The sequence below is a fragment of the Alexandromys fortis genome, unplaced genomic scaffold, assembly GCF_014885135.2.
Source record: "Alexandromys fortis isolate MF-2015 unplaced genomic scaffold, M_Fortis_MF-2015_v1.1 scaffold_144, whole genome shotgun sequence".
Taxonomy (NCBI): domain Eukaryota; kingdom Metazoa; phylum Chordata; class Mammalia; order Rodentia; family Cricetidae; genus Alexandromys; species Alexandromys fortis.
This window is the reverse complement of record NW_026068021.1, coordinates 2,211,870-2,225,216: the sequence shown is the minus strand read 5'-3', so window position 1 is coordinate 2,225,216 and position 13,347 is coordinate 2,211,870. Positions and strand designations below refer to the sequence as shown.

At 51.9% G+C, this 13,347-nt stretch overlaps 1 protein-coding gene across 1 annotated transcript in view; it reads left to right on the top strand.

The window, feature by feature from the left end:
- The first annotated feature begins 5,659 nt into the window (after positions 1–5,659).
- The window catches only part of Amz1 (archaelysin family metallopeptidase 1), a 19,760-nt gene continuing 12,072 nt past the window's right edge, over positions 5,660–13,347 (top strand). Inside the window, exons 1-4 of the mRNA XM_050163200.1 lie at positions 5,660–6,135; positions 8,188–8,355; positions 11,293–11,421; positions 11,736–11,905. Coding sequence (XP_050019157.1) covers positions 5,832–6,135; positions 8,188–8,355; positions 11,293–11,421; positions 11,736–11,905 — 771 coding nt within the window. The 5' untranslated portion in view covers positions 5,660–5,831. The remainder of the gene's footprint in view (positions 6,136–8,187; positions 8,356–11,292; positions 11,422–11,735; positions 11,906–13,347) is intronic.

Below are 13,347 nucleotides of genomic sequence, written 5' to 3'. Positions count from 1 at the left end.
CCCTAGGGAGGACTCATGGGTGTGATGGTGTACCCTGCAACCCTAGGGAGGACTCGGGAGGTAGAGGCAGGAGGGTCAGAGTTGGAGGTCATCTTTGATTACATAGTTATAGGAGTTACAGGCATGCACTGCTACATGTGATTTATGCTGTGCCGTGCTTCAAACCTAGAACCTTGTAGACAGGCAGGCATTCTTATTTGGGGCTTTTTCTTTTTTTCTTTTCTTGTGTGTTTGTTTCGTTTTGGCTTGAGACAGCTTCTCACTATATATAGCCCAGATTGGCTTGGAGCCTTCAATCCCTCTGCCTCAGTGTCAGTTTTAGGACGCCCTCCCCGCACCCCCCCCCACCCCCACCCCACCGGTTGTCTTTTACTCTGGTGTCCTAGGCTGGCCTGGGCTGTGCCACCTTCTCCTCAGGCTCTGAGAAGAGCTCCTAAGCACACAGTTGCTGGGAGCGTCAGTGGCCCACGTGCTCCGGAGCAGACAAGACATCAGAAGTCTGAGCGCCACTGGGGAGGGTGTGGCACCGTTTCCTACTGCCCTCCTCTCACACTTTCCACCGGATCCAGCTTCAGTCCCTGCCTCGCTTGCTGACGTCACACCAGGACCGGTTTGGTCCCCGTGGCCGCACACCAAGCTGCTCAGGGGCAGCTCCGGAGAGCACCCGGTTGCCAGGTAGGGCGCGCGCGGAGAGCAGCCCCAGACGCCGGGACCTGGCGGGGCCCTGATGTCCGGGGTGGGTGCAGGTGGTGCTGCAGAGTCGGGGTTCCAACCAGCACAAGCCAGGGGGGCGTCCGGGTGGTGGCGGCGTGTCCCTGTGCCGGGGACCGCGGGATGCACAGGGTGGACTTGGATAGAGGTTTCGGTGAGCTCCAGGGACCAGGATTTGATACATGTCACGTGCGCTGATGTTCAGGTTCCAGAGAGGAGCAGGGTCTCCGAGGAGCAGGGTGCCAAATCCCCGTCAGCAGCTCCCCAAGCCAAACAGCCACGACATCTTCAGATGGGGGGCGATCAGGCGATGGGAAAGCTCCCAAAGGAAGGCATTTCCCAGCAAGGACAGGCTGACTGTTGTGGGATGTCCCCAGAGAGGTGAAGTCTCTTGCTACTTGGGCTGCTCCTCAGCCTGTGTCTGGGAGGGATGTGGGTAATGTCAAAGCTCCAGGAAGGTAGGGCTACCTGTCAATCCGAAGAGCTGATGCCCGGAGATTCCTAACTTGCACGAAAGCTTAGACACGTGAACCTTTCACTGCCTGGAAAGGAACTGGTTTTGGATCTAGGGTCACTAGGGAGAGTGGGGTCTGCGCGGGAGAGTCCTCCCCAGCCGTCTAAGCCCTGTTTCCCCTCTCCAAACGCGCCTTGCATTTCCTTCTCCCTGGGGCTGCTTAAAGCCGCCTTGAAGACTTGGCCCTTAGTAAACAAACGGCTGCAGCTGCTGGGCGTTTTTTGTAGAAAAACAAGGAACAGACGTGCTTCTTGTCCGAAGGGCAGGCATCTGCTGGATGTGGTGAGGCAAGCCTGTAGTTCTAGCTATTGGGAGGCTGAGGCAGGAGGATTGCTGCGAATTCGAGGCTAGCCCGAGCTACGTGATAAATCTCTGTCTCAAAATAAAACTGTAAGTAAGAGAGGTGAATAAGTGTGCTGGAGTTGGGTGACCTGTTCTTGGTCACCTCAGCTGCTTCTCTGGGGACATGCATGCTGTCCCTGGCTTTGAGCAATACAGGACAGAGGAGGCCTCCTCATAGGTGAATCTAGGTTTAGCAGCAGGGGAGAGAGCCATTTCTTCAGAGAGGGTGGTACCTGTCCCCTCATCACCAGATAGCCTTTCTCAAGGACAGTGGTTCTCAACCTTCCTCATGTTGCGACCCTTTAATACAGTTCCTCATGCTGTGGTGATCCCAGCCATAACTTTTTTGCTGCTGCATCAAGGGGTAATTTTACTACTGTTATGGATAGTAATGCAAATATCTGATATGTAATATGTGATCCAGGAGGGTCGCAACCCACAGGTTGAGAACCACTAGTCTAGAACCTCATTACCAAGCAGGGGGTCCATGACTTGGATACCAGAAGGCCCTCCTGCCTCTCCCTGGGTCCCACGACCATCATGAGTTTCCCTATCTGAAAGGCAGTATCTCTAGCTCTTTGAGGTCTCAAGGCTTGCGGGACATGGACAGCCACTGTCACGATGATTAGCAGGGGATAGCGACAGACCATGACAGACACAGAGGACAGCTCTGGGCCATCTTGGACGTGCTATTCTGAGGAGGATTTGGCATGGCTGACAGGATGGGTGGGAGGGGTAAGGGGGCCCCTCAGCTTTTTCTGTGGCTGTTTCGGCTGCTAGGACCACTTCCTCCTGTCTCTTCAGTCTCTACATGAAGTGTGTGGTCTAGTGAAGTCTTGACATACAAGGCAGAAAACCTGAGACAGTGGCCAAGAGTGAGGATATGGGCACCTTCTAAGAACCCCAGAAGGTAAATATGGCCACAAGGGCTGTTTGAGAGGAAATGCTGTCTATGTAGACATCCGGGCTACCAGACCCCAGAGAAAGACATGAGAAGGTACAGCGAGACTTGCATACTCTTGAGCCCAACTCAGACCCAGTCAAACCAGCTTCCCGTCCCCGCTGGAAGGTGGTTCCTTTGGTCCTCAACACCACCACCCTCTTTTCCCATCATGCTCCGATGCCATTTGTGTTCCTACTTGTTGGTCTTGCTTTTCTTTTCTTTTTTCTTTTTTTTGTGAGATAGGGTCTTGCTATATAGTCCTAGGCTGGCCTCAAACTCACGGTGATCCTCCTGCCTCAGCCACCCAAGTACTTGGGTTTTCAGGCGTGACATTTAGCATCCATCCAGTGTCGTCTGGAGCTGGCATGTGTCCTGTTCCTCCAAGCCCTGGGTTCAGGGGTGGGCTGCCCATGGCACTCCACATGGAGCAGACGCATGGAGTGATGTTCTGGTTTGCCTTCCTCCAGTCAAGGCGCACTGAGCATGCATGTGGGTACATGAGCAGCCCTCATGAGGAAGATGCAGGGGACAGTCCTTAAACAGCTGAGAACGGGATGAACTGGCTGAGGCAGGGGATCTTAATCCAGGTGTGCCTGAGCCACATAGTGAAACCCGGTCTCACCGACGACAAATGCTTCTCATTTCCCGCGAGTTTGCCTGAGTGGGAGTGTTTGGCGGCAGTGAAGCCCCTGACTGGTACGGGTGGTGTAGGTGGGGAGTTGCATGCTCACAGGGAAGACCCTATGGGTAGGAGCGGGAACTAAATCATAGTCAGTATTCAAGCAAGCTGTGCAACCCTAGACAATTGGCTTTGCCTCTCTGAGCCTCAGTTTATTTGGCAATAAGATAGGTGAATATTGATAATTGCACTTTAAGCTTGTCATACAGGTCAGATGAAATGTTGTATTAACAATGGTCTTGGGCGGGGAAGATAGCTCATTGGGTATTAGACCCCCAGAAAAACACACCTGTAACCGGAGTACTGTTGTGGGGAGTGGAGACAGGAGGATCCTCAGAGCTCACTGGACAGCTGGTCTAGCTGAACTGGTGAGCCTTAGGTTAAGGGGGAGACCCTGCCTCAAAAAATAACGTGGACCATGATTGAGGAGGACACCTGATATTGACTTCTGGCCTCCATGTGTATACACACATACACACACACACACACACACACACACACACACACACACCTAACTCACACAAAGTGATCCAAAGGGATTTTCTTTTTCTTTCTTTTCTTTTTTCTGAGACAGAAGTTTCTCTGTGTAGCCCTGGACGTCCTGAAACTCACTCTGTAGACCAAGCTGGCCTGGAACGCAGAGATCCACCTGCCTCTGCCTCCTGAGTGCTGGAATTAAAGGTGTGCATTATCATCTAGTTCCTGAGAATTTTCAAAATGTCAGATGAGGTAGACAAGATGTTGATCAGAGTGGTTCAGGTCGTCTGTGACCATGGCCTCCCTTCTTTTCTCCTCTTCAGGAAGTATGAGGTGGACTCTCAAGGGCTACTCCAGATTAAATAGCATATAGACCATTTCAAGTTATAGAAAGGGTGACGCTGAGATCAGGGGTGTGGCTCAGTGGTAGAGCCCCTGCCTAGAATCCCCCAGTGAGGGGCTAGGGTGTGGCTCAGTGGTAGAGCACCTGCCTAGAATCCCCCAGTGAGGGACTGGGGTGTGGCTCAGCGGTAGAGCACCTGCCTAGAATTCCCCAGTGAGGGGGTTATGGGTATGGCTCAGGGATAGGTTTTACCTAGCCTACATTAGGTCACATGTTCCATCTCTAGCACAGAAAGAGAGAGAGAGGAAAGGAGGGAGGGAGGGAAGGAGGAAGGGAGGGAGGGAGGGAGGGAGGGAGGGAGGGAAGAAGGAAGGAAGGAAGGATGAAGTAGGTACAACCTTGAGGGGTAATTAGAGGTACAGCTCCTGGCTGAGGCTTGGGTGTTGTGTGTGTGAGCAGGTCTGGGACAGAGCAGGGAGTCTAAGTAGGTGGTGTGATTGGCATCCGGACACAAAAATAGGTTGATGAGACGTGTGAGGAGTCAGGTGCTTAGCAGCTGCAGGCCTCCAGGGCTGCGTCCCTCCTCCCCTCTGGGAGCTGACCGCGCAGGGGCAGGGAAAGGAGGCGAGCAGAACTGCCCTGTGTTCCCGCCTGAGCAGACCCCTCTGAGATGCGAAATAAATCCCAAAGCAACCTGTTGCTGGAGCCAAGCAGGACCCGATGAAAACACGCACGTTCCCATGTTTACTCCCAGGGCGGGCTCTGGTTGACAGTGACTCCCACCGCTTGCAGCCCCACTGCCTGTCCGCCCAGCTGCTTGCCTCCAGTTACAATTTGCCGTGTCAGGCTTGCACGCTGACTCTTGACTCTTAGGTCTGTGTCTTAGAGCCTTGTTAATAGTCTAGAAACCAGGGCCTGGGAGAAGTCCAGCTGCCTTTCTCCCCAGAGGACAGCCCCTAGGTGCACAAAGAGCTCTTGAAACGAAGAAGCCTATGGTTTCGGGGGAGGGTGTGGGTGCCTCCCTGAGGGAGCAGGGTGCCGTTTTGTGATTGTAAGGTGTGTGTGGGGGGGGGACAGCCTCTGACTTTTCTAAAGGAGCCCTCCTAGCCTTGAGGGGAGAGGCTTCCTTTATAAGCATGCCCCTCACTTCTGATGGATTTAAGCAGAGTTGGGGTCCTGTGGAAATAGGGCGCCTCCGTGCTCAGTTCTGGCATGGAGAGCTGATTCAGTGGGTAGAGCACTTGCCACACAGGCATGGGCATCTGAGTTTGGATTCCCTAACACCCATGTGAAAAACTGAGCTGGCATATCTGTGGGCTGCAGCCCACCAGCCTGGCTGAATTTCTAAGCTCCGGGTTCAGTCAGTGAGAGACTCTTTTTCCAAAAGTAAGGTGGAGCGTGATAGATTTGACATCAACCTCTGGCCTCCACAGTCGTGCACTCACCAGCGCGCATGCGTGCATCCCTTCTGACAGGGCTAGGGGAATGCTACCTCCTAGTGGTAAACAGCATCGTTCTGACGCCAGTTCACAGAAAACCCCCTGTGGTCTGAGAGACAGGTATGTGTGATCAAGGACAATGACCGTGGTGCCTTGTGTGTCCTCTGCAGGGTGTCGCAGGCTTCTGCTCACTTTGCTGAGACATTCCAGCACAAGGCAGAGCGGAGCCACACTGACTTTCAGTCCAGTCTATCTCCTGGGAGCCCTGAGCAGCTACTCTGTCAGCCCTAGGGAAGGTTCTAGAAGAGACCGTGGCTGTCCCCTGGGAGATTCATGGGCCAGAAAAGGAGCCTCAAGGAGTGGCCAGGGGCCACACACACACCATGCTGCAGTGCAGACCACCCCAGGAGTTCAGCTTCGGGCCCCGGGCCCTGAAGGATGCCCTAATCTCCTGCGATCTGGCCCTGCAGCAGCTTTACACCTCAGCCTTCTCCCCATCGGAGAGGCTTTTCCTGTCTGAGGCCTACAACCCTCACCGGACCCTCTTCAGCACACTGCTCATCCACTCGGCCTTTGACTGGCTCCTGAGTCGCCCAGAGGCCCCTGAGGATTTCGAGACCTTCCATACTTCCCTGCAACTCCGGAAGCAGAGCCTGGCCCGGAAACACATTTACCTGCAGCCCATAGGTATGAGAGCTGTCTGGAGCCATCAGTACTCCTGGGAGGGGGTATGTGGCTCAGTGGTAGAGCACCTGCCTAGAATCCCCCAGTGAGGGGCTGGGGTGTGGCTCAGTGGTAGAGCACCTGCCTAGAATCCCCCAGTAAGAAACAGCTACAGACAGAAATGACTTGAAGGCAATGGCTTGGGGTCTGCTGGATACTAAGGGGGGGGGGCAAAGTGATGTAGGCAGAAGTTTCTATCCTGCCTGGTCCCATAGGAGGCTTATATTAATTATAAACTGTTTGGCTTATTGTTCTGACTTACTACTAACTACCTCTTACAACTTAAATTAACCCATAATTTTTATCTATGTTAAGCCACATGACTTGGTACCTTTTCTCAGTGAGGCATTCTCATCTTGCTTCCTCTATGTCTGGCTTATGACTGCATCTCTGCCTTTCCTCTCCCCAGAATTCTCCTAGTCTGGTTGCCCTACCTATACTTCCTGCCTGGCTCCTGGCCAGTCAGTGTTTTATTAAACCAATATGAGTGATATATCTACAGTGTACAAGAGCACTGTCCCACAGCAAAGTGGCTTGCCTTTTTAGGATTCTCCATTCTGTATGGGTCATCTAGGTGGTGTTCTCACAGTCCTGGCCATGACCTGGTCATAACCTAACCTGCCCTAGGGCCTTTGCTGGGTGCTTGGGGTCTCTGTGGATTCTGAGGGCAAGAATTACTCATGCCACAGGTTGAAAGCTGAGGTTGGAGATGCTGCTGGCTTTCTTGGTGGTAGAGCTGGATTCTGGATGAGATGGGACTTGAAGGCAAATCCAACTGTCCTCATGATCTTTTAGAGGACACTGGATTGGGCGTGGAGGGAACTTGGGGATCCTTAGATAATCCTCCAGGTCTCCTTATCAGGCAGACACTAGAGAAAATGGAGCAACTAAGGCTGAGAAAGAAGCTCAGTCAGATGCTGGAGAGGGAGGAGGGACAAGCCAGCAGAGGGACATGCAGGGCATTGTGGCTATTATCTTTGTAAGGGAGGACAGAGGGCACAGACTTTCTGAACATTGACATGCCCTGCTTTGTCCTGCTCCCTAGAATGGTACCTCAGTGACCAGCCTGGGTTCTCTGACAGTTCCTCCTGGCTGATTGGGCCAGAGTGCCACTTGCACTGTGGTTCCTGCTTCCCAGCATCCTACAGTCTGCAAACTGCTCACACTTGCTTTAGAGTTAGCCCCTCTGTCCACATCATCTGTTGAGTCTGGGTAGGAGGGCTTCAGTGGGCCTAGGACCCGTCTTTCACCCTCTCTTCCTCCCTTCCTTCTTTCCATCCTTTTTAAAAAGTGTATTTGTGTCTGTGTGTAGATTTGTGTACATGCACACACGTGTTCTCAGAGGCCAGAGATATCTGATCCCCTTGAAGCTGAAGTTATGAGCAGTTGTGAGCTGCCCATCGTGGGTGCTGGGGATTGAACTTGGGTCCTCTACAAGAACAGTATGGGCTCTCGATTGTTGAGCCATCTCTCCATCCCTTTTAGTCTGGGTTGGCCCTGAACTCATTATGACCTTAAACTCCTGCCCCACCTCCTGAGTGCTGGGATTGCAGGTGTGTACCACCATTGCCCCGTGTGTGCAGCGGTGGGGATGAAATCCAGAGCCTTGTGCATGCTTAGTAAGCATTCTTCCTTCTGAGCCACATCTCTGGCCTCTGAAACCTGCATTTCTAACAGTGTTGGGACCCTGCAGTCACTCACTCCTTGTTTCTATCTGAGATCTGTGCCCTGTCCAAGTATCATACAGTGAGCTTATGCCCGCCTTCCCCCTTCCAGTGGCTGTTCCCAGCTCCAGATGCCCTGGACACCACTGTCAGCTGGTGCCCCTTTGCCCTAGCCAGGCTGCCTTTCTCTTGGCCTGGGACCTGTTAGCTTCTAGCTATGCCAGCTGCCCTCTTCGGTCAGCTTAGATACCTTCGCCCACCCTGTGTTACCACAGGAAACTGGCCTTTTTCACATGAGTGAGGCTCACTGGGCCAGAGGTCACAGCAGGCTCATGTGTTTCTGTTCACCTAGATCTGAGTGAGGGGCTGGCGGGATGCCCCTTGCTGGACCATCTTCAAAGCTGCGCGGAGGCTTTCTTCCTGGGCCTTCGAGTCAAGTGCCTGCCCACAGTGGCCGCTGCCTCCATCCATTGCTCCTCAAGACCCAGTCAGGACGCTGACGGGTTCCAGCTCCACACAGGTGGGCTAGAAGGGTGTGGGGGGCTGCCTGGGGTACCACTGTGCAGCAATAGAGTCATCTGGAAGGAAGGAGCCCTGGAGAGGGAAGGAATGTTTTTTGATGTTTTGTGTATGTGCGTGTGTGTGCATGCAGGTGTGTGTGTGTGTTTGATACATGTGTGTGTAAGCCAGAGGACAATCTTAGATATCATTGCTTAGGAGTTGTTCACTTTGTTTGCTTCTTTTTTTTTAAGATTTATTTTTATCTTTGTGTGCATTGGTCTTTTGCCTGCATGTGTATGTCTGTGTGAGGCTGCCAGATCCCTTGGACCAGAAGTTTCAGACAGTTGTGAGCTGCCACGTAGGTGCTGGGAATTGAACTCAGGACCTCTGGAAGAGCAACCAGTGCTCCTAACTGCTGAGCCATCTTTCCATCCCTACTTTGTTTTCTGACTGGCTAGTGAGCAGCAGGTATTTGATTGTCTCTGCCTCCCCAGTGCTGGGATTACAGTCACAGGTGACCACTTCTGACTTACTTATATAATTAAGACTTTAAAAGATTTAGTTGCTTTTTTTATGTGCATGAGTGTTTGCCAGGACATGTGCACACCATGTGCATGTGTGGTACCTGCCGAGGTCAGAAGCAGGCATTAGATCCCCCTGGACCTGGTCTTACAGATGGATGAGTCACTGGCGGGTGCTGGGAACTGAACTGGGGTCCTCGGCAAAAAAGCAGCCAGTGCTTTTAGGAATAATAATTTTTATATATGTGCATATGTCTATGCTTGTGTGAGTTTATGTGGATCACATGCATGCAGGTGCCAGAGGCCGGAGGGCATCATATCCCCTGGAAGTGGAGCTACAGGACACTGTGAGACTCCACGAGGTGCTGGGACTGAATCAATCCTCCACCCCTCCCCACACCTTTGTGGATTTTAAAGACAGTTCAGTAGCCCAGACTGGCTTTCACCTTGTGATCCTCCTGCCTCAGCTTCTTGAATGCTGAGATTAAAGGTGCACACGGCAGTGCCCAGAGACTTACAAGCTTTGATTGACAGTTGGACACTTTTTTTTTGAAAAGCATTCCTGGGAGCATCTATGTTCCAGGATAGTTTCCTTCACCCTGCCTGCCCATGTATGACAAAGGCATGATTCTTTTCTGGGCTGTTCTGTGACCCTTGGGGGCAGTCTGCATCCTGTGCTGGGTGTGGAACCTAATGGCAGCAGACAGAGAACAGCATCTTTGGGGTCCGTTTCCTGCCTAACGAGCAGCCCGGATTCACTGCACTGTGGGCCGGGCTTCTCTTGGCCCTGCTTTCTTAGCACGTGTTGGGCTCAGGAAAAGTTCATTGAGGTCAGCTGAGGACATAGTGCAGGGCTATGGCAGGAGGATTTAAAGTTTTAGGTTTGCCTGGGCTACAGAGTGAGTTTAGAGCAGCTTAGGCTACATACTAAGAACCTGTTTTAAATAAGTAAAAAGAAGGCTGGGGCGTGGCTCAGTGGTAGAGCCCCTGCCTAGAATCCCCCAGTGAGGGGCTGGGGTGTGCCTCAGTGGTAGAGTACCTGCCTAGAATCCCCCAGTGAGGGATTGGGGTGTGGTCAGTGGTAGAGCCCCTTCCTAGAATCCCCCAGTGAGGGGCTGGGGTGTGGTCAGTTGGTAAAGCACCTGCCTAGAATCCTCCAGTGAGGGGCTGGGGTGTGGCTAGTGGTAGACTATTTATGTAGCACATGCAGGGCCCAAAAGACACTGAAAAAATGTAAGATAGTTTTAGTTATATCAAATATTCTGTCAAAATCAGTTTACTTATTTTTAATAGCTTTGAGACCTTATTTAATTTAGCTTTGAAACATGGTCTCACTGTAGCCCTGGCTGGCTTGACTCACAGAGGTCTGCTTGCCTCCTGCGTAAAGGCCGTGGAGGGGCTCCCCTATATGCCTCTTTAGCAATGGCTCCCAGACTCCAGTGCAGCCATCTCCCTGCCTTGTGTTGGTCTCCATATTGATCTTCATGGAGGTGCTCCCAGCCCCATCGACTTCTCTGCATGTCCACAGCAGACTTACTGGGGCAGCTCTTCTCTGTCTAGTGTCCGTTCCCCTCCCCCTTTGCCGTCACTCTCTTGGCTTTTCTGGGCCTCACTGGCCACCTGGGTCTCCCTCCTGCTGCCCTCGGTGGCTCAGACACCTTGCTCTGACCTGGACTCTCTGGCCAATGCAGAGCCATTGTCCTCCTAACACTGTAATTATAACCGCAGGTCACTCTTGCTGTTTTAGGTAACTTGTTCCAAGGGCCTAGGGACCTGGATGTGGGCTTTTTGGGGTAACTGTTCAGCTGCCTGTTCCCTGCTGGGTTCTTGTTTCCTGTGTGTGTGTGTCTGTAAGTGTGTGTGTGTGTGTGTGTGTGTGTGTGTAGAACAGAGGTCAGTCTTGGTTAGGTCTTCACTTACTGAAAAAACCTTTTTTTTTTTTTTTTTTGAGACAGGTCCCTCACGGCTATGGGACGCACTGATCTGGCCAGGCTGGCTGGCCAGTGAACCCCAGGGACCCACCTGTCTCTGCCTCCCCAGTGCTGGGATCACAAGTCACTGGGACTTCTTACATGGGTTCTAGGGATCAGACTCAGGCTCTCATGTTTGTGTGACAAGCACTTTACTGAGATGAAAAAATCACGTTACTGGGCCATGTCTCCAGCTCCACTGTCCTTTCAGCCTCTCCACAGGGACTCTGTCCACATCAACTCTTATGACCCAGGAGACAGGGACCCAGGAAGTGACTGGCACTGGGGATCCCTGGCTTGTCTCTCAGGTTGCCCCATGGTTCTCAGCTGTCATATCGCTGGTCTGGGTTCTGGGTCTCCCCAGGATGTAGCTTGTCAGTATCCAGCTTTGAGAGGGTTGGTCCCAGACCAAGAGACAGATGGGAGGTTCTTCTGCCCACCCTGACCCCAGCCTTCTTCCTGCAGATGGCATCCTGTCCTTCTTGAAGAACAACAAGCCAGGGGACGCACTGTGCGTGTTGGGTCTCACGCTGGCTGACTTGTACCCCCATGATGCCTGGACCTTCACCTTTGGCAGGTTCCTTCCGGGGCATGGTGAGTGGAGGCCTTAGCAACTGTTACTCAGGAGGCAGAGTGGTGTGGTCCCAAGGTGCTCCAGAGCTGGGCATGGTGAACCAGTGCCAGGCATGGTGAACATGCTTCCACCCCCTCAGGGTGGTGTGTGTGCACCAACTCGAGGCTATGTTCTCACTGGGCCTGGGCGAGGGGCTGGTCCCCAGAGTTGACTACACAGGCCAGGACTGGAGGATGAGTTTCTCGTCAAGCTGTCCTGGCTTTAGGGAATGCTGGGATGGTTCTGCCCTGGGTCCCTTGAGTCATGGCTGTCTCTTCTTTCGGCCTCTCCCCAGAAGTGGGTGTGTGCAGCTTCGCTCGATTCTCTGGGGAGTTTCTGCAGGCCGGGCCCAGTGTTCCTGACCCAGCTCTGCTGGAGGCAGCTGCAGATGGCCCTGAGACACTGCCACATGAGGGAGGCCGGACCATATGCTTCAGTGCCCTGGGCATGGTTCAGTGCTGTAAGGTGAGCACAGGGTTGGGGGCGGCATGGGACATGGGACAGGGTGGATCAGAGACACGAGCCCCGGCACAGTCAGTGCTAAAAGGAGGATGGCCCCTGTCATTGTTCATTAAATACAGCAGCTGCCCCTTAAGCAAATGCTGTCCTTCAACCCCACAGGACCAGCAGCCAGCCAGCCAGGCGGGAATTCGGGTCTATCACATGACTACTAAAGGGAACTTTTTCTAGATCTCTATCCCTCTATAGAACTCAGAATCCAGAGGTTGAGGTGAAATTCTGCTCTCTCAGAGAGGCTGAACAGCAAGCAGCTAACCTCTTGTTCATGTCTCCCAAAAGCCAGGCATCCTTCTGTTCAGCCCCCACTTTAGAACCACAGATATACATGGTTCCTCCCTACCACTTCCTGCCAGCTAGCTGCTGACTCAGCCCCCTGACCCCAGGTTAATTTTATTTAATTAAACAAATATAACATGTCCTTGCATTGTTAACAAAACAGCAGAAAAATGTAACACATTAAAATAATAGTCCATGATATTTCCCCTTTTTCTCTGAATAAAAATTAAAGGTTTTGACTTTAACATAGTAAAAGATATGTTTTTATATTCAATAAAAATAGTTATCAAGAATTTACAATATTTGGTCCATTTGCATTTAGCAAATTCAGAGAAAACACTCCACCATCCATCTTAGTGACTCCAAAGCTTTTTTGTTTTTGTTTGTTTGTTTTTTTTTGACAGGGTTTCTCTGTAGCTTTGGAGCCTGTCCTTGAACTAGCTCTTGCAGACTAGGCTGGTCTTGAACTCACAGACCTGCCTCTGCTTCCCAAGAGCTGGCATTAAAGGTGTGCGCCACCACCATCTAACTGACTCCAAAGTTTTATACCTAATTTACTTTCTTTCATAATTAAAGAAAACTGCAATTATAACTATCTAGTCTTCAACTCCATCCAAGGCCCCAGAAGAATATAAATATTACCTGAGTAAACAGGAAGTGCATTGCAAGCAGCTTCCAAGACTTTAGAAACAACAGAGACATCTGACAGGCACCCAGAGTTCCTCTGCAACACTGAGGCATCTGTCTTCAGCCTACAGGCCTAGAGTATCTGACAGACTTTTCAGTGAAGCTGGAAATGTGAAGGACTGTCCTGCCTTGTTTTTGGCAAAGTTCAGCAGTCACTTTCCTGTGGGTTGTGCGTGTCCAGTCTGCACAGCACACAGTCAAGCAGTCAAGCCAAAAATCAGTTTCTTGCCCAAATGGCTAATCTTGCCACAGTGAAAGCAAACTCTTCTGGAGTTTCTTCGATGCCCATCGTCCTTTTATAAAGTAATTTTGTTGGGGCTGGAGAAATGGCTCAGCGGTTAGGAGCACTGGCTATTTTTTCAGAGGTCCGGAGTTCAATTCCCAGCAACCATATAGTGGCTCACAACCATCTGTAATGAGATCTG